A 20,923-nucleotide genomic window follows, 5' to 3' on the forward strand; every position below is an offset into this window, starting at 1 on the left:
TGAACTCTGTGGGTTCAATTATACACGGACTATTTTTTTTAAGGATTTTATTTATTTATTTATTTATTTATTTATTTATTTATTTAGAGCATGGATGGGAGGGAGGGGCAAAGGGAAAGGGACAAGCAGACTCCCTGCTGAGGAGGGAGCACAACATGAGGCTCAATCCCAGGACTCTGGGATCATGACCTGAGCCAAAGGCATCCATTTAACTAACTGAGCAACCCAGGCACTGCTGGACTTTTTTTTTTTTTTTTTAATCAATACAGTACAGTATTGTGTATATATATATATTTCCCTCCCTTATAATTTTTTAACATTTTCTTTTCTCAAGCTTATTTTGTTGTAAGAATATAGTATATAGTACATATAAGATACAAAATATGAATTAATCACCTATCTAAATTATTGGTAAGGCTTCCAGAGAATAGTGGTCTGTTAGTTGTTTTTGGAGGGTTGAAAGTTATATGTGGAGTTTTGACGATGTTGTTCAAGCATCAACTATATTGGATTAGCAGCATTTCAAAAATTTTGATGTATTTTAATTTTTTTCTGAGTTCAAAATACTTTCTACTTTTCATTGTGATTTCTTCTTTGTCTCGTGGGTTATTTATACATTTATTTTTTGCATGTGGATACATTTTTTTGAGCATTTGTTACATTTTTTAAATTCTTAGCACCTAAAATTAACAGAGTAAAATTGAATTTTTTGATGTACTGTTAGGAGTATTAAGACTTATATTGATTCACAACCAGCATTGTAATTAGAATACAGAATACTTCTACCACTTTAGGAAAGCCTCCTTATATCTACCCCCTTGTAGCATATTGTTTAGTTTTAAATGTTTGATACTGATATCTAATTTAATTCCACTGTGGTCAGAGAATATACTTTGTATGAGTTCTTTTATGTGCATGGGGATTTATTTTATGACCCAGAATATGATTTTTTTTTTATAAAAGTTCAGTGTGCACTTGAAAGAATGTACATTCTATTGTTCATCTTGGCTTAGAAACTCATCTTTTCTGTTAATGTAGCCATTGTAGTTTTCTTTTGATTAGTGTTGATGTGGTATATATTTCTATGCCTTTACTTTTAATCTATTTGTCTTTATATTTCAGGTGTGTGTTGTTGAGACTCCCCCACCCCCAATTTGACAAGCTCTGCTTGTTAATTGAGTAATTAGTTCCTTTATAGTAATGTGATTTATTGATAGAGTTTGGTTTAATTAATTAATTAATATTATGTTCAGTTAGCCACTATATAGTACATCATTAGCTTTTGATGTAGTGTTCAATGATTCATTAGTTGCATATAACACCCAGTGCTCATCCCAGCACGTGCCCTCCTTAACAACCATCACCCGGCAAGCCCAACCCCTCACCCCCCTCACCTCTGAAACCCTCAGATGGTTTCCTGGAGTCCAGAGTCCCTCATGGTTTGTCTCCCTCTCTGATTTCCCCCCCTTCATTTTTCCCTCCCTTCCCCTATGGTCCTCTGTGCTATTTCTTATGTTCCATATATGAGTGAAACCATAATTGTCTTTCTCTGCTTGACTTATTTCACTTAGCATAATACCCTCCAGTTCCAACCAGTTCGATGCAAATGGTGGGTATTCATCCATTCTGATGGCTGAGTAATATTCCATTGTATATATGAACCACATCTTCTTTATCCATTCATCTGCTGAAGGGCATCTTGGCTCCTTCCACAGTTTGGCTATTGTGGACATTGCTGCTATGAATATTGTGGTGCAGGTGCCTCTTCATTTCACTACATCTGTATCTTTGGGGTAAATACCCAGTAGTGCAATTGCTGAGTCATAGGGTAGCTCTATTGTTAACATATTGAGGAGCCTCCATACGGTTTTCCAGAGTGGTTGCACCAGCTTGCATTCCCACCAATAGTGAAAAATGTTCCCCTTTCTCCACATCCTCTGTAGTTCACTTTAAATCAGTCATTTGGGCATTTGTTCTGTTTCTTTTCCCTTCATTTTTTTTTTCGTTTAGATTACCTGTGTGTATTTTTAAAATTCCATCTTATCTTTTCTCTTATGAGTATTAACTATTGAATTTTGGGGGCTTACTTTAGAGATTATAGTATGATCTCTAAACAATCCCAGTCTACCTTCAAGTAGTAACACATCATTTCACATGTAATGTAATGGTTTGCCATGGTGCAGTTCCAGTTCTGCCTTTCTGTTTTGTGCTATTATTGTCATACATTTTAGAAGCCACATTCTGCATTGTTATTATTTTTGTTACAGACAGTAATTTTTAGATAACTATAAATAATTTTAAAATCTTACAATTGACCCATGTAGCAACAAATTCTGATGGTGTTTAGACCTTTTTCTAGGTCTGTATTTATATCAGATATTATTTTTCTTCTTTCTGTTGAAACTTTTCAAACATTGTTTGTAGTATGAGTATGATGGTGAATATTATTTCTCTTTTTATATATTAAAAAACACATATCTGCTTTTGAAAAGCATTTGAGGGAGATAGAATTGTACATTAAATTTTTTCTGTTTCAGTACTTTAAAGATAATGCTCTATGTTTTCTCACTTGCATTGTTTTTGTAAGAAATCTGCTGTCATGCTTAATTTAGTCTCTTGTTTTTTTAAAGATTTTATTTATTTGAAAGAGAGAGAGAGAGAGAGGGAGAGAGAGTGCACAGGTGGAGGGGAGAGACAGAGGGAGAGGGAGAAGGAGGATCTCCAGTGATCAGGGAGCCCAGTGCCATGCTTGATCCCACCGTCCTGGGATCATGACCTGAGCTGAAGGCAGACACACAATTGACTGAGCCACTGAGGTGCCCCTTAATTTATTCCCTTGGTTTGTAATGTGTCATTTTTCTCTGGCTTTTACAATTTTTTCTCTGTCATTACTTCTGAACAATTGGGTTATGATGTACCTTAGTATACTTTTCTTCATGTTTCTTATTCTTGGGTTTCATTGAGGTTCTTGTAATTCTGGGTTTATAATTTTTATCAGATTGGAAACTCAAAGCTATTGTTTTTTCAAATATATTTTACATCCCTTCTTTTGTCAAGAGATGGTGTTTTGACACAACAACGACCTTATGTGCACTGAGCGGATAATAAATAAATATGTACAATTTCTTCTCTGTTTATAACATTCATTGATAAACCCATATTTTTATAATGGGCACACATGAGCCCATCTATTTTGCAATGCGTTTTACACATTAAGTTGCTTATACAGATAGGGCCCCTCCACACTCTACAGGGGGCCTTTAATAAGGTGACCGTGGCCTCTTGAGTGAACACAGTTCATGTTGAAGTTTTTTTATTCTGTGACTCTTTTATTTTTCCTTCCTTTTCCTGACCACTACTACTTTGAGTTCTCTCCAAGCTACACTCTACAAACCAGAAGGTAAGAATGATATGGGGGTTTTCAGGACTGTTTGCTGGATTTTCTTCTGTTCTTATTTCATATTCTTTCTCTAGGTCCTTCCATCTGTTTTCCCATTGTTTCAATAATGATATGTAGTGAGTTCCCAAGTATATATCTTATTTGAGGGCTGAACTTATCCGTGCAATGGTTTACTATACACTATAACTTGGATGCCTCAGATGTATTCAACCAAAGTCCCTAAAAATGCACTTCTGGTCTTACCTCTAAGCCCCCATTTGTCCCCTGGCAATAGTCCGTACAATCCTCAGACCATGGAATATTGCACGAAGTATGGTCTCCCTCACTCTTGATAAGTAGTATGAAAACCCAGAGGACAAGGACCATGCTTGAATTATATTCCTAGGAAATAGCATACATTCAATCATTGATTCAATGTGTATTCAGTCATTAACTTCTAAACATTTATGGTCTCTACCATACCACTAGCACTGTTTGGGCACTGCAAATACAACAGTGAACACATCAGGCAAAAGTTCTTGCCCTTCTGCTTAAATTTTAGTAAAGGTAGGGCTGACTAAACAAATAAAAGCAAAATGTACAGTCAGTAGATAGTGATTAATGCTGTGCAAAACAGGGAAACAGACAAGGTGTTAGGACATCATCTGTGCTTTGGGGGAATATTGTTGGGTACTATTTTTAAATACTGTGGTCGGGGAGACACAACGGACCTGAGGGAAGGAGCTATGTGGCCAGAGGAACAACAAGCCAAAATTCCCAGAGACGGGAATGTGGTTCATGTTTTTGAGAAGCTGTGAGGGAGGCAGTTCTGACTGAGGGACTGAAGGAGGAGGTCAGATACATAAAGGAATCCCACCTACAGAAACAAATTCCTCTCTCTTCTGGGCTTCTTTATGTGTTTTAATCTAACTCTTCTTACGTTGATTTTTACATGTTTTTGGCTTTTCCCCTAGGCTTTAGAGTAATGGGATCAAGATTTATGTATGTTAGAGTCCCATTTTCTAGCTCTGTGCCAGACATAAAATAATTTTCGATAAATATGTTTGAGTGCCTGAGGGAAAGGTTAAAGCACAATGGTCATTTTCAACATTTTTTAGCAGTTGCTTTTTAATCTCGTTTTACTTCTCCAAAGTCATGCACTGTCTTTAAGTTCTGATACTTCCCATCAGCCACACATCTTTAAGTGAGTATGGATTTTCCATCACACTGACTCTAAATGGGATTTAATCAGGGGCAGACAATGAAGTGTGATGCTCGGCTCATGAACTTTCATAGCCCCTGGTCTGGGTACCATGACGAGAATTTTACGTCTGTATCCTTAGTCGCTTCCTGAAATTGATGGAAGGTAAAAGGTGTGTTATGACTGTGGGTAAGAGGGAAACCATGCAGTTCATATCTTCAGGCATGTCCAGAGAGAGGATTAGGACTGTAATTTTATCCCCATGTCCCTGCCTTTCGACTGTGATTTGGGTGTTCATGGTTGAGAAGAGTCAAGCTAGAACACGATTAGTTGCTGCTCTCTCCCACCCTCCTCAGTAATTTCCTAATCCCCACTTTAATCTCCTGGGTTCGTACCCCATAGACAATGGGGTTGAGAGCTGCAGGAATTACATGGTGTAGGACATTAAGTAAGATGGGGATATCGGGGGAAACTTTCTTCTTGGCAATGTGGGTAAAAACAAAAACAAGAAGGATGGTGCTGAAGAAGAGAATGAGAATGAAGTGAGAGCCACATGTGTTCATAGCTTTGGCAGCTGCCCCTTTTGCCTTGAGTCTAAGAACTGCTCTTAGGATGAAGGTATAGGAGAGGAAGATGAGGATGAGGTCGGAGCCCAGAAGAGTCCAGGCCACAATTAACTGGTAAATTCTGTTAAGGGCAATGTTATCACAGGAGAGCTTGGACACAGAGAGGTTGGCACAGATACAGTTCTCAATTATATTTTTTCCACAATAATGGAGCCGGGAAGAGAGGATGGGAATGAACATAGTAAGAAGTACATTCCTGGCCAAAATAAAAATGGCGGCCTTGGCTACAAATTGGTCAGTGATGATGGATGAGTACCTCAGTGGGTGGCAGATAGCCACATAGCGGTCATAGGCCATGACCATGAAAGTGCAGGACTCCATGCCAAGGAAGCAATTCATGATGTACATTTGGAGGAAGCAGGCATAGAAGTTGATGGACTTGATGTCAAACCAGAAGATGACCAGGACCTTGGGGATAACGGTGAGGCAGAGCACCATGTCAAGTAGGGAGAGGATGCTGAGTAGGTAGTACATGGGCTCATGCAGAGAGACCTCCAGCCGGATGGTGACCAGGAGAACACCATTGGCTCCCATGGCCAGTAGAAAGAGGAGGCTGAGGGGCAGGGACAACCAGAACTTCCAACTGGGCGACCTGACAAAACAATTCAGGAGGAACTCTGAAACCTCAATGGAGATGGTGCCATTTTGGTGTGCTGTCATCTTTTGTCTTATATTCCTACAGCTTTCTTTTAGTGATCTGTAAAATTAGGGTAAAAAATTAGGTATGACTCAAGACACATGAATTCACAATAATTTGCCTCTCCTAGGTGAAACTGGTGAGTCCTAGCAGGTCATCCAGAACCAAATGAATTCATCTGTTTTTTTTCTTTGTGACATGGTTCTAGGACATTCCTATCACTTTAAGCAGTATACAGGACTGGGGAAATATGGTTTGTTTATATATGTTTGTTTTTTTCAAGGTTTATATTTAATAGAATTGTTCCTGCTTCACAGAAACTAAAGAGAAGGAATTACTTAGTAAACTACTTTTTGACAATTTTGTCCCCAAATTTGTATGTGTAAATTTCTTCCTTTGTTTTGTTTTGTTTTGTTTTTTAATAACCACATAGACTGCCATATGACAATTTAACTATAGCAATATGCCCAGATAACTAACAGAGCCCAGCACAAAAAGGGACTCAAATTCATCTCCTTGGTTCTGTGTGCCATGCCCATTCTGAGTTTCTGGCTATAGTTTGCTTTAATTATAGACTTAAAAGATGATACCCTGGTAATAAATTTAGTTAGTCTTCATGATCTCTAAACAGTCATTTGATGAGGGAGGTATGGATCCTGCCATATAATCCTATTACCTCCCTCTATACATCTTCATATTTGTAGGATTCTTAACTTTGGGAAGACATAACCTTAAGAGGAGAAGGAACACTTCCACATAGGTATGTGAGAGTCATACCCGCCATTAGACAAAATGAAAATTTGATTGTTCTGCTTGCAATAGCCTGAGGGTGATGAAGACTTATATTTAAAGTTTTTGCATCTCTTTTCTGTTTTATTTTTCCATTTTCAATATAACAATCCAGGTACACATTCTCCTGCTACTATGCAGAGTTCAATGTTGCCATGTTTTCTTATCACTTAACCTCCTCCCCTGGCATTCTGTTGGGTAACACTGAAAAAGAAATTGTCCTTACTCTTGGGAGGTAAAAGTAAAACCATTCAGGGGACGAGTAAAATAAGAACAAATGATAGGGTCTTGCACAAACTATGAGGAGAGCGTAGGGTTGGCTGAGTCACTCTGATGTTGGATATAGGCTGGCAAAAAGGAATTGTAAATAAAGTGAACCAGTCTTCTCCTTTACATGAAGGGTGAAGGATTCTAAGGTTCTCACCCCTCTGAATTATGAAAGGTAAGGGTCAGGTCTTTCTGGGGTCCTTCAAACCATGCAGTCCATTGTAGCTAAATCTGTGTACATGCACCAAGGCCTCTGTTAAAGTGTTATTTTGTGGGATTAGAAACATTTTTTCATTAGGAGTTTAAGTACTTCCATATTTATCATTCTTTAGGTTCATTATATAACATAAATTGCATATCAGTTTGGGAACTTTTTTCCATTTCCTCTACCTATACTCAAATACCCTACGGCTTTTTCCCACCAAATTATTTGGCATTCAAGGAGATATGTTATAATATCACATTACCAACAAGGGAATTTATATCTCACAGTCTTGTCCACCAGTACTGCATCACACTGATCTTATTGCTTATGCAGTGGGTTGGGTTGGAGTAATTTCTAGGATACTCTGGATCTCATGAATAATTGTATGATAATGTGTGTGCCCCATCAATCCTATTAAAAGAAAACAAACCTCACCCATGATACAATGAATTTTTTTGACCAGAGACTGTGATGGAGGAGAAATAGTATTGGAGTGGGGGTAGGGTGCCAAGGAAGGGGGTTTTAATAAAACTGTGACCCCAGATCTGAATGATATTTTCATACTTTTGGAAACACTTTTTTTTTTTCCCTTGGAGGGGTTCGAATAGTATTTTTGTATCCAGTTGTGATTTTCTATTACCTAACTGCAGTTCCAGTCCTGCTCAGCTGCCTCCTGTTAGATTTTCCCCATCAGAGAGACCCTGCCTGTGTCTGGGGCTTGCTCTCAGAGGAGGTAGAAATGGCATTCCCTTCCAGGACTCCTCTCTTCACTCCTGATCCTCTGCTTCCCCAGGCAAGGGTTGTGAAGCTGACGTGTGCCAGGCATGGCTCCCACCTGATATATAGAAGAGATCAAGATGGCCTCCCAATTCTTGTTCTCTTGCTAATAGAATACATTTGTAGTGACTTTGGCAATTTGGGGATGAAGTTTAAACATATTATATCATTTGTGACTCATAGCACTCTGAAGTAGGTAGGATAAGTTGACCATTTTTTTCAGGATTTTACTTATTTATTCATGAGAGAGAGACACACACAGAGAGGCAGAAGCAGAGGGAGATGCAGGGTCCCCGCAGAGCAGGGAGCCCAATGCAGGACTCAACGCCAGGAGCCCGGGATCATGACTTGAGTTGAAGGCAGATGTTTAACAAATTGAGCCACCCAGGTGCCCCTTAAGTTGATCATTTTAACAATATATCTTTTGAAATGGGTAGATTGAGATTCAGTGGTGTTATATTTCCACTGTTTAATTAGTAGGGTTCGAGTGTGGAAGAAATAAAATTTAGATCCAAAGCCAGTGAATATATGAATATACCCATGTCCTGTGTTACCACAGTGATGTAGCAATGCATATCTTTTTTTTTTTTTAAAGATTTTATTTATTTATTTGACAGAGATAGAGACAGCCAGCGAGAGAGGGAACACAAGCAGGGGGAGTGGGAGAGGAAGAAGCAGGCTCATAGTGGAGGAGCCTGATGTGGGGCTCGATCCCAGAACGCCGGGATCACGCCCTGAGCTGAAGGCAGACGCTTAACCGCTGTGCCACCCAGGCGCCCCAGCAATGCATATCTTAAATGTCATTTTATACTATATATTTTTAGGTTTCTCTCTTTTTCCTTCTCCCCTCCTTCCATGCTCATACAGTCCTTGAACAGTTCTCAAAAATCTGGAATTTTTCTTTTTATTACATTTACCACTCTGACTCCTGCTTCCACTTATCAAAATCCAATTTTCTTCTTTCTTTCCCTTTATTTTGTTTATCTTATTATTATTTCCCCCTAGGAAGCAACCCAGTCATGGTTTCAATTAAGATTGTAAAACAATTTCCATGGGCATATTCTCTGATTTATCCTTCTGTCACAAAACTGTATACCCTCCACTCCCCAAGTCAGCATCTCGTCTATTCTTTGCCTTGTTTGTCTTACAAAGACTGGGAGATTCTGGACGTGCAGTAGGTCATGAAGATTAAAACCCAGAGAAAAATGACATCCAGTCATGAGTTGTTGACCAAAGGACCTTCTGTACGTCCTGGGCATCATGTTCATTCAACTCGGTCTTTCCCTCTCTCATTCTATTTGAGTACTTTCACTTGTATGTTTGCGGCGTAAAATAATAGCACCTGGCCGACCCAGACCTTGCCACCATCACCCTCAACATGTTCAAAAGCAGACTGCCAAATTCCAAATATTCCATCTAAAACCCACTTTCATCATTTAGGTTTTGTCATTTGCATTTGCTTATCACATCCTCTGATCCTACTCTGCAAAGTTTTTACGTTTAATTCTTACATGTCATAGCCCCAAATCTCACCATCTCCGAGAAGCTTTCCTTCTCCAGGGTATTCAAAGTATTCTTGGAGAGAATTAGAGAGTCATTGAATGGAAATAGGGGAAATCTTGAAATGACCTTGGGAGGGTACAGCCACATGGAAGAAATGGGAATTCAGACATTAGTGTACATGGAGAAGAATTGAGCAAGAAATATGTTCTCTTTGTCTCCTGAAGAACTTTGGGATAATTATTTCTAGTGCCAGGATAATGTTTCTGAGTACAACTTAAAGGGATTATTTTATCTCTTCTTTCCACTCACCGACTCTTCCTTTCTCCTCTTTTTCCTGGAACGTTCCTACATGTTCTTCAATCTACAATTCTTCCAATAAGCTTTGAAATACCTACTCAGCCCTAGAAGTAAAGCCACTGAGACTGTATATGTCCTTCTTCCCCTCCTCTTTCAATCTTGGATTGCAATCAGAGCTAGGCAACAGCATCACTAGGGCTGAGGACCTAGAGCTAATGACTTCTGGTTCCAGGTAGGGACAGGATGAAGAAGCCTAGGAAGTTGAAGGGCAATGACAAAAGCAGAGACCCTGCTGGACAAACTTTTTCCCAGGCTGCAGGACAGGACCCCAGCATAGAAGTATGGAAGCCCTGTTTGAAGAAGTGGAGGGGTTGTTAAGGACTGCCTAACACTATAAATACATGCAGATTTGTGAGATATCTCTCCCAAGTATCATTTTTAACCATCATTGATCTGAACCAATCTATGACAGATAACTCTAGGATCTGTGCATGATTTTCTGTTTTTGGTGGGAGTAGCTTTTAGAAATTCTTCAGATTGAGCTTAATCTGAGGACCTACTCTTGTACTCTCACTGACCCCCACTTGTCTCTGTCCTCAACATCTTAAGTTATTTAGATTAAATTTAATTCCTACACCATGATTCAAACATTTGTGTGCAGAATCTTTGCCCCAAAGTCCCTACATTTCAATATGTACAGTCGAACACCCCAAATCATCTAAACTAAGCTGCAGATGTAGCACTTTCCAGGCTCCCCCCCATTTATCTCCTATGGACAAATTCCTGCTTCTCTGCATCTCTGGTACCACCCAGCAAAAGATCTGAAAAGGCAAGAGGAGGGGGAAAGGAAGGTCCCAGAGCACAGGTTGTCACATGTGCCTCCTTACCTGAGACAGGATGTAGTCTCTACTCCCCTATTTTCAGACTACTTCAGCTGTACTGACTTAGGAATGGAAAGAAGTACAGACCTGGACTGAAAAGAAAGATTCCCCCCATCCCTCCACCTCACCCCGTTCTGGCTAATAGCAGTATAGCTGCCTCTCAGCTACCCTCTACCCAGACTCACCTACAGAGGATTGAAGCATGGGGTCCCCTGGAGTTCTGGTTAGTTCCTGAAGTTATCTGGGGTAGTTATAACTCCAGAGCCTCAGGGACTTTACGCTCTGGGAACTTCTCCTTCTCTAATTCCTTGGGCCCAAGAGGTCCTCTTAGGACAGATAAGTAGTCAGGTGTGAGAAGAAAGTGATTTTTGTTCTCTCTAAAAGCAAGGAGCTCTGGTAATCCAGCCCTATGTTGACTATGTATTCTGTAGGCAGTTAGTGTCCTCATTGTAGGGCTCTTGATTGCCGTTAACTTATGACTTTTATAATGGCATTATGATGATAATGCAAGAGAAACTTGAAACAAATATTCCTGAGACAATGCATATTGTTTTTCAGAGAGATAATCCTACAAAAATTTTTGTTGCACTAAAGAGTTTTAAAATGTGAGGCGCATACGACTGTATACTAGGACACATCACTTTAAAAAGTTTTAATTTCCATTTGAACTTTGTGTGAATTAGTCAAATCCCCACATTATGGGAAAAAGCGCCATTGGTTTCTTTATTTTTTTATGAATGGTTTTATGAATGGTTTATGAATGAGTATGGTGGACACATGATAGTTTTTTTTAAAGATTTTATTTATTTACTTGGACACATGATGTTATATTTGTTTCAAGTGTCCAACATAGTGATTTGCCAAGTTTATATATTATGCTGTGTTCACCAGTGTAGCTACCATCTGTCACCATTCAATGCTATTACAATATCATTGCCCATATTCCCTATGCTGTGCCATCATCATCAGTTTCTACAAAGACCTTATTTTGCTTTATTATTTATTTAAAGATTTTATTCATTTATTTGAGAGGGAGGGAGAGAGAGATCATGAGCAGGGGGTGGGGCAAATGAGGGACAAGCAGACTCCTTGCTGAGCAGGGAGCCTGAGGGACTCTCTCCCAGGATCCTGAGATCATGACTTGAGTTGAAGTCAGGCACTTAACCGAGGGTCGCCAGGTGCCCCTTCTTTGGGTTTCTTTTTCTTTTTCTTTTTTCTGCACATGTCAACATTGCTTCTATTTCTCTTCCCTTCAGAAAAGTATAGGCTTCAGTGTTCTTAAAATACGCTGTTCTAATTAATCTCTATTGTTCTTATTAAGCTGCAATGTTCATTTGTAGGAGATAGGTTTGGATATTGAATTTATATAAATGGTATTGGCTTATAAATGTGAGGTTATTCTTTGATTTTACTCAACACTAAATTTTAAGTGTCTGTCCATGTTACTCTGCGTAAGTCACTTCATTTTTAACAGCTGTTCAATTTCGAGTATGTGCATTTTCCCTCTTTATGTGAGTAGTCAACACTTCAGTGATGCATAATTTTTTGTTACCAAAAATAATGTTGCTGTCCATATCCTTGTACATTTCTCTTTATAGACCTAAAATAGCTGTATGTGCAGGAGTTTCTTCTTTTTAAGTTATGGTATAAAAATATTTAATTTCACTAGTAATTATCAAATTTCTCTCCAAAATATTTAGAAAATATCCCTAGAAATCCCTAAAATTTCTTTATTTTTCACATTTCTTACACCATTTAATGCTTTTTTTTAAAGCTTGGTAGATATAAAATAGTTATCTCATTACTTTAATTAGAATGTCTCCTTATACCTGAGATTTTTTTGTATAGTCATTTGGGATTTCCATGCTGTAAATTTTATGTTGACATTCCCTGCCTTTGGTTTTGGTATTAATTTTTGTTTTTCTTGTGTATTTACAAAATCTTGCATTTTTAAATATGAGAGCCCCTTTCTGGCTAGATATTGCTATTATCTCCTTTAATCTGTCATTTACTGTGAATTTTAGTGTATGCTGTCCAGTATTCAGTAAAAATTCTTCAATTTGATCAAGTGAAACTCTATTTTTCTATGAAAAAATTTTCTCTGGGGTTCTTATTTAAGAAATATTCCACAAGATCACAAAAGGTGCTTTTTTTTTGTTCTCATTTTAACTTTTTAAAAACTTAGTGCTTTATGTTTCATACTGCTGTATTTATATCTGCTTGTGGCTTAGACTGTCAAAAGTAAGGGGTGGTACTAATTTAGTATGCACTCCTATGGTCCCAACAACTGTAAAAATGTGAAATAGTGTCTTCTCACTTTTATAAATATCTTCTACTCTGAACCCCCCAGCATCTGAACACTGCTGTGAGCACTCTTATGGTGTATCCCAGAACTCCCCATGTACATCAAGTGTGGGTTACTGCCAGCAGAGTGGGGTCCATCAGTGCCAGGCTCCAGTGTATGGTCTGAAACTTTTTTGTTTTGTTGGTGGAGGTGCTGTTTGGGATATTAAGTATTTTTGAAAAATTCCTCTGTATGCAGTGTTAAGTAACTTTATTTTTCTCCATATAGAGATAAATGACTGATCCCTTTCCCACTGATTTGAGATGTCAATTTTATTATATACAAAGGTTCATGCACATATGGCTGCGTTTCTGTTCCATTGTTGGCTTCTGTTCCATCACTGAGTTTACTTACAGCAATCCCACATTATTTTTATTCCTATTGCTTTGTAATATATACTATAATATGGCAGGGTGAGTTTTCATTTGAATTTGATCCAAACATGTGTAGGGTTTTTTTGTATACAGATTTTTATTTAGAAAGGGAAACTCTCTTACATTGTTGGTGGGAATGCAAACTGGTGCAGCCACTCTGGAAAACGATATGAGGTTCCTCAAAAAGTTAAAAACAGAGCTACCCTATGATCCAGCAATTGCACTACTAGGTATTTACCCAAAGGATACAAAGGTACTGATTTGAAGGGATACATGCACCCCATGTTTATAGCAGCATTATCTACAATAGCCAAATTATGGAAAGAGTCCAAATGTCCATTTCCTGATGAATGGATAAAGAAGATGTGGTATATATATATAACAGAAATTATTCAGCCATCAATAAGAATGAAATCTTGCTATTTGCAATGACATGGAAGGAGCTAGACAGTATTACGCTAAGTGAAATAAGTCTGTTAGAGAAAGACAAATAGCATATCATTTCCCCCATATGTGGAATTTAAGAAGCACAGCAAATGGACATAGGGTGGACAAGAGAGGAAAACCAAAAAACAGGCTCTTAACTAAAGAGAACAAACTGAGAGGAGGTGGTTAGGGGGATGGGTTAAATAGGTGATGGGGATTAAGGAGGGCACTTGGAATGAGCACTGAGTGTTGTTTGTAAGTGTTGAATCACTAAATTGTACACCTGAAACTAATTCATACTGTATGTTAAGTAGCTAGAATTTGAGTAAAATCTAGAAAAAGAAAAATAAAAATTTGAAAATCTGAGCAAAACAAACAAACAGCCCCAGATATATTTGTTACAGGGCACTGTCTTCCAAGTTTCTTGGAGTGAAGCAAACCTGTAACAATCCGTGGCCCTACAGGAAAACTTAACCAACATGTGCACATTTAAAAAACCGGGTTTATGGTGTGTGTGCATTTTTGTATTCAAGTTTGTTTCCCTTAACGTTATATTGTGAACATTTCCCATTTCATGAAAATATCTTTGAAATCTCAAAGATACATAAATATTTTTTTTATTTTTTTATTATGTTCAGTTAGCCAGCATATCATTCGTTTTTGATGTAGTGTTCAATGATTCATTAGTTGCATATGACACCCAGGGCTCATCACAACACGTACCCTCCTCAACTATTTTATTTTTTAAAACAATTAGTTCTTGGATCTCAGTTGGGTGTCTCAGTTGGTTAATCGTCCAACTGTTCATTTCAGCTCAGGTCATGATCTTGAGGTTGTGAGATCGAGCCCCGCAGCAGGCTCCATGCTCAGATGGGAGTCTGCTTGAGATTCTCCCTCTCCCTCTCTCTCTGCCCCTCCTAACTGACACCTTCTCTTTCTCTCTAAGTAAGTAAGTAAATAAATAAATAAATAAACAAATAAAATCTTTACAAAAAGAGTTAGTTCTGTATTATAAGTGAATGTAGCAACTTCATATTTCCAATATCTGTTTTTAAGTCTCTGAAGACATTTATTAATGCTTTTATTTATCTAATGAATACTTGCATTGTGCTTACATGCTAAGCATTATTAATTTATCCTTAATTGTTATTCTTTCTAGCCCATTAATTCTGATTGTTATGATATGGCTCTTCACTGCCTTTTTTCCATATTATTATTATTTTCTTATTTTATATCCTGTATGCATATGTCCCTGGGACAATAAGTAGCTCCTGTAGAAAATATACATGGGGATAGAGGAAGAGAAGAAGATCAAGTTCTAGGCTGCAAGTTCTCCAGGTGGGTTTTGTGATCATCACCTCAGAGAAAGTTTATTACTTTCTGGGCTTTATTATTTCTTCTTTCCTACACCCTACGCAAACCAGCCCCTCAAGGTAACGTTCCATTATCCGAGCTCCAACATTACTCTTGTCCAGGAATTATTCAGTGAAATTGGTGAGATTGCATGGATCCCAGCTGGGACAAAAAGGGCCTTCTCAGTGCTTACAAGTACCTGGCCATGACGAGTGCTCTGCAGTTCTTTTTCCTACTCAGTAGCTTCAGGGTTGGTAAAGATGCTCTCAAGGGAAAGCATGGGAGAAATAAAGGAGCAACTAAAATTTCTCCCTGTCATCTAGTTTTATATATGTGTGTTTGTGTGTGTGTGTGTATCATATCTACTTTATCCATGTATTTTTTATTTCTTATTTTATTTGTTAACTCGTTGATTGTTTAATAGCATGTCAAACCTCTCAGTATTTGTGTATTTTTCCGTGTTTTTACTTGTGATGGTTTTCTAAGTTCATACCATTTTACTTGGAAATTGATATGATCTCAATCTGCTTAAATTTATTCAGACTTGTTTTGTGGTCTAATGTGTGATCTATCCTGGATAATGATGCATGCACACTTGAGAAGAATGTGTATTCCGTTGTTTTTGGATGGATTATATATCTCCTATGTCCTTCTGATCCAATGTGTCTTTCAAAGACATTGTTTCCTTATTGATTTTCTGCTTGAATGATCTATCCATTGATGTAAGTGGGGTATTAAAGTCGCATTTATACATTTATAATTTATAAATATATAATTTATATTTTTATATTCATAAATATATTTATATATAAATATATCATAAATTTATAATTTATATATATTATAAAATATAAAATTTATAAATATATAAATATAAATTATACACTTATAATTTATACACATATAAATATGTATAAATTTATACATATATAAATATACATTTATAATTTATAAATATATAATTTATATTTTTATATTTATAAATTATAAATATATAAACATAAATATATAAATATATATTTATGAATTTATAATTTAAATATATAATTTATAAATATATAAATATATACATATAAATTATACATTTATAATTGTATCACAATATCTCCCTTTGTTCATTAATATTTGCTTTATGTATTTAGGTGCTTCATTGTTGAGTATATAGATATTTACAACTGTTATATCTTCTTCTTGGATTGATCCCTTTATCATTATGTAATATCTTCTTTGTCTCTTGTTGCAGTCTTTGTTTTAAAGTCCATTTTATCTAAGTATTGCTGCCCTGGCTTTTTCTTGGCTTCCGTTTGTATGGTAAATGTTTTTCAGTCCTTTACTTTCAGTCTGCATGTGTCTTTAGGTCTGAAGTGAGTCTCCTGTAGGCAGCATATAGATGGGTCTTGTTTTTTTAATCCATTCTGCCACTTTATGTCTTTTTATTGTAGCATTTAGATCATTCACATTTAAAGTAACTATTGATAGGTTTGTAGTAATTGCCATTTTGTTTTTTTGTTTTGTTTTGTTTTGTTTTTGTCTCCTCGTGCTCTCCTTTGTAATTGATGATTTTCCGTAGTGCTATGTTTGGCTTTCTTTCTCTTTATTTATTTTTTTTCCTATTTCTTAATAAGTTTTGGGTTTGTGGTTACCATAAGGTTCAACTAAAACATCCTAAGTGTATAGCTGTCTGTATTAAATTGATAACCGTGTCAAATAGAATATGTTTCATTGTTAAGTTTTTTCCTTTGAATATATGAGTACTTTGAATATATATCATAACCCTGTGCTGATCTGCAACATTTCTCTGAGAAATCATCTGATAGTCTTATGGGATTTCTGTTGTATACAACTTTTTGTTTCTTTTTTGCTGCTTTTAAAATTCTCTTTTTCTTTATCCTTTGGTATTTTAATTGCTATGTGCTGTGGTGTGAACCTCTTTGGGTTCGTCTTGTTTGGAGCTCTCCGTGCTTCCTGCGCTGGGTTTCTATTACCTTCCCTAGCTTAGGGAAGTTTTAGCTACTTCTCCAAATAAGCTTTCTGCCCCCTTTTCTCCCTTCCTATTCTGGGACCCCTATAATGTGATTGTTTGTTTGGCTGATGTTGTTCAAGAGATCCTTTAACCTATCCTCATTTTTTCAAATTTCTTTTTCTTTTCCTCGTCAGCTTGGGTGATTTCTTTCCATTACCCTGTCTTCCAGACTGCTGATCCTTTCTTATACATCCTCTAATCCACTGTTGAATCCCTCAGTGTATTTTTCACATCAGTTACTGTATTCTTCACCTCTGATTGTTTTTTTTTTAAATATGTATTTTCTATTTCTGTGTTGAAGGTCGCACTGAGTTCTCCCGCTCTCCTCTCAAGGCCTGTGTGCAGCTTTATGGCCATCACTTTATACTCTTTATCAGGCACACTGCTTTACTCCCTTCAATCAGTTGTTTTTCTGAGGTTTTACCCTATTCTTTCTTCTGGAGTGTTTTCCTCTGTGTCCCAGTTTTCTTTGACTTCAGTGTTTGTTTCTATGAATTAGGTGAAACAGCTACTTCTCTTAAACTGGAAGGAATAACCCTAGGTAGGGTCATCTTCTGTGTGGCCCATGTGTGCTTGGTTACTGGCTGATAGGAGCTGTGGCTGTTGTGGGCTGGGAATTGAGGAGGACTCCATGCTGGAGCTTCATGGTGGGATGGCCACGGCTGAAGTGGACGTGGTTTGGGATGGTCCTAAGGCTGTCTGTTCAGAAAGGAATCAGGCAGGACAGGTGAAGCCAAAGTGGGTGCAGGCTGCGGGGTTCCCAGGGCTCTATATGAAGAGGGCACCATGGTAGAACAGCTGCAGCTGAAGTGGGTGCAAGCTGGGGTGGGGTGGGTCCTGGTGTCTATGCAAAGAGGGTACCTTGGCAGAATAGCTGAAGTGGAAGTGGGTATAAACCAGAGCATTGGAAAACTCTATTCAGAGGGGTCCCTGGCAGGGCTGCTGGGTTGCTGGGGTCTGAAGGTGGGCTATGAGTTTTGTCAAGTCCTGGGATGTTCTGTGCAGGGGCTGCCCAGGCCAGACCACTGTAGCTTAAGTGGGCATGAGCTGGGGAGTTTTATGTGCAATGGGTACCCTGGCAGGATAGCTGAAGGTGGAGTGGGTGGAAGCTTGTGTGTCTTGGGGCTTTGCACACTGAAGGCACTCTGGTAGGACAGCTGTATTTAAAGCAGACAGTCCAGGATGTCCTGGGCTACTCAGGACACAGGGATGCCCTGTTGGAGTGGCTGGATCTGAACCTTGTGTGGGTGGGGGTGTCCCAGGGAACTCTGCACAGGGGGTGTCCTGGTGGGGTGTCTGGAACCAAGGCAGGCACAGGATGAATAATGGCACATATCTATCATCATAATATCATACGCAGTATTTTCATTACTCCCCAAATCCTCGGTGCCCTGCCTACTCCTCTCTCCATCACCCCCCCTCCCTCATCCAGGATCCTCTGATCTTTTTATTGTCTTGTAGTGTTGCCTTCTCCAGAATGTTATATGGATGGAATCATATATTATGTAGCCTTTTCATACCGCCTACTTTCACTCAATAAGATGCATTTAAAGTTCCTCCATGTCTTTTCATGGTTTGATAGCTCATTTCTTTTTAGGCCTAAGTAGTATTCCATTGGATATATCTCAGTTTATTTACCCATTCACCTACTGAAGGACACCTTGGATGCTTGTACATTTTGGCAATTATGAATAAAGAATCCTTGTGTAGGTTTTTGTATAGAAATGCGTTTTCAACTTCTTTGTGTAAAAACCAAGGAGTGCATTTGCTGGATCAAATGGTAAGAGCATGTTTTGTTCTGTAAGAAACCACCAAATCATTTCTAATGTGGCTGTAGCATTTTCCAATCCTACCAGTAGTGAATGAGAGTTCCTGTTGCTCCATATCCTTCCCAGCATGCACCATTGTCAGTGTTCTTGATTTTGGCCGTTCTAATAAGTGTATGATGATATCTCATTGTGGTTTTAACCTGCATTTCCCTGATGACCTATGACATAGAGCAGCTTTTCATATGTTTTGTTGTTTGTTGTTTGTTTTTTTCATCTGTGCATCTTTGGTGAGGTGTGTGTTCAGTGTGTTCTTGAGGTGTGTGTTCTGTTCTCCCAGTTTATGGCTTAACTTCTCATTCTCTGGACATTGATTTTCTGAGTGCGAATATAATGTAATTAGATTATATTTTAAAGATTTATTTATTTCCTTATTGGAGAGTGAGGGAGAGGAAAAGAGCACATGAGCAGGGGTAGAGGCAGAAGGAGAGGGAGAAGGATGAAGCAGACTCCCCGAGCCTGGAGTCCAGTAGCAGGGCTCCATCTCAGGACCATGAGATCATGACCCGAGCTAAAATCAAGAGTTGGACCCTTAAGTGACTCAGCCACCCAGGTGCCCTGAAGGTTTTAATTTTAATGAAGTCCAGTTTATAAGTTCTTTCTTTCATAGATTGTGTCTTTGGTGTTGTATCTAAAAAGGCATCACCATACCCAAGGCCATCTAGGTTTTCTCCTATGTTACTCTCTAGGATCTTTATAAATTGGCCTTTTTTTTTTTTTTAAATTTTATTTATTTATTTGACAGAGATAGAGACAGCCAGCGAGAGAGGTAACACAAGCAGGGGGAGTGGGAGAGGAAGAAGCAGGCTCACAGCAGAGGAGCCTGATGTGGGGCTCGATCCCAGAACGCCGGGATCACGCCCTGAGCCGAAGGCAGACGCTTAACGACTGCGCCACCCAGGCGCCCCTATAAATTGGCCTTTTATATTGAGATCCATGTTCCATTTTGAGTTAATTTTTTTCTGAAAGGAGCAAAGACTGTGTCTTGATTTTTCTATCCATTCATTTATTTATTTGCAGATGGCTGGCCAGTTATTCCAGCACTTTTTGTTGATGACCCGCTGGTGCTTTTATATTGAAAGTGAATTTCTTGTTAGCATATAGATGAGACTTGCTTTTTTTTTTTTCCTCCTTCCAAATCCCATATGTCAATTTGTGCTTTTTATTTGGATTATTTAGACCAGAGTTTCTCAGCTTGTAATGACAGTTCAGACAATTTTCTTTTGTGTGTGAGTCTGTTCTATATATTGTGGCATATTTAATAGCATTCCTCACTAGTTGTCAGTAGCACCATACACTCTAACTCACCTCTATCCGCACAGTTGTAATGAGAAAAACGACTCTAGACATTGCCAAATGTGTCCCAGGGGCCAAAATTGCCACCCCTTCCTGAGCCAGTGATTTAACCATATGCATTTGCTATGTCGATGTGATTAATACCCACTCATGGCTTCTTTTATTCTATATGTCAGAGCAGTTGCAACAGAGACCATATGACCTTAAAAAGCTTGGCTTTTTAATGAAAACTTCTGCTGTTACAAGCAGTAGTGTTTAAAAAATGCATCTTTCTATTATCACAGTCAAATTTCTAATATTATTCTATTCCATGTATAAAATACAAATTCATACAAACTTGCTTCTATTTCACCCCTTCTTATCAATCTTCCATTTTTACCATGCATTTTATTTCTGTATATTTTATAAAGGTTGGCAGTATGTTTTGCTCCTGTACTTTGTCTCTGTCTCCGCCTTCAATTACCAAGTACACAAATACTAGATTAGGTAACATTATGTCATCAGTCATCAGGTCACTTCTTCATTGTTTTCAGCATTATTTCTTTCCGTTTTTTAGTTTAAAGAGATTCCATGTCTATGCCTTTCATTCTCCTCCCCGCCCCACACGGTGAAATCTGCTATAAAAGCCCATGTATAGGCCGTACATCTTTTTTAAGAATGAAAGCATTCACTAGAATGATAGAGCATTGCCAGTAACCTTCATATGAGACTTCATATAT

At 38.1% G+C, this 20,923-nt stretch overlaps 1 protein-coding gene across 1 annotated transcript; it reads right to left on the reverse strand.

Moving 5' to 3' along the window:
• Positions 1-4,906: 4,906 nt before the first annotated feature.
• Positions 4,907-12,427, reverse strand: LOC123782734 (olfactory receptor 56A3-like). The gene is made up of 2 exons (XM_045783016.2): positions 12,392-12,427; positions 4,907-5,830 (listed from the first exon to the last, which is right to left on the reverse strand). The coding sequence occupies exons 1-2, from the start codon at positions 12,425-12,427 to the stop codon at positions 4,907-4,909; spliced, it is 960 nt and encodes a 319-aa protein (XP_045638972.2).
• Positions 12,428-20,923: the final 8,496 nt, after the last annotated feature.

This window comes from Ursus americanus, chromosome 16 (assembly GCF_024610735.1).
Source record: "Ursus americanus isolate L20-20 chromosome 16, mUrsAme1.1.p, whole genome shotgun sequence".
Taxonomy (NCBI): Eukaryota; Metazoa; Chordata; class Mammalia; order Carnivora; family Ursidae; genus Ursus; species Ursus americanus.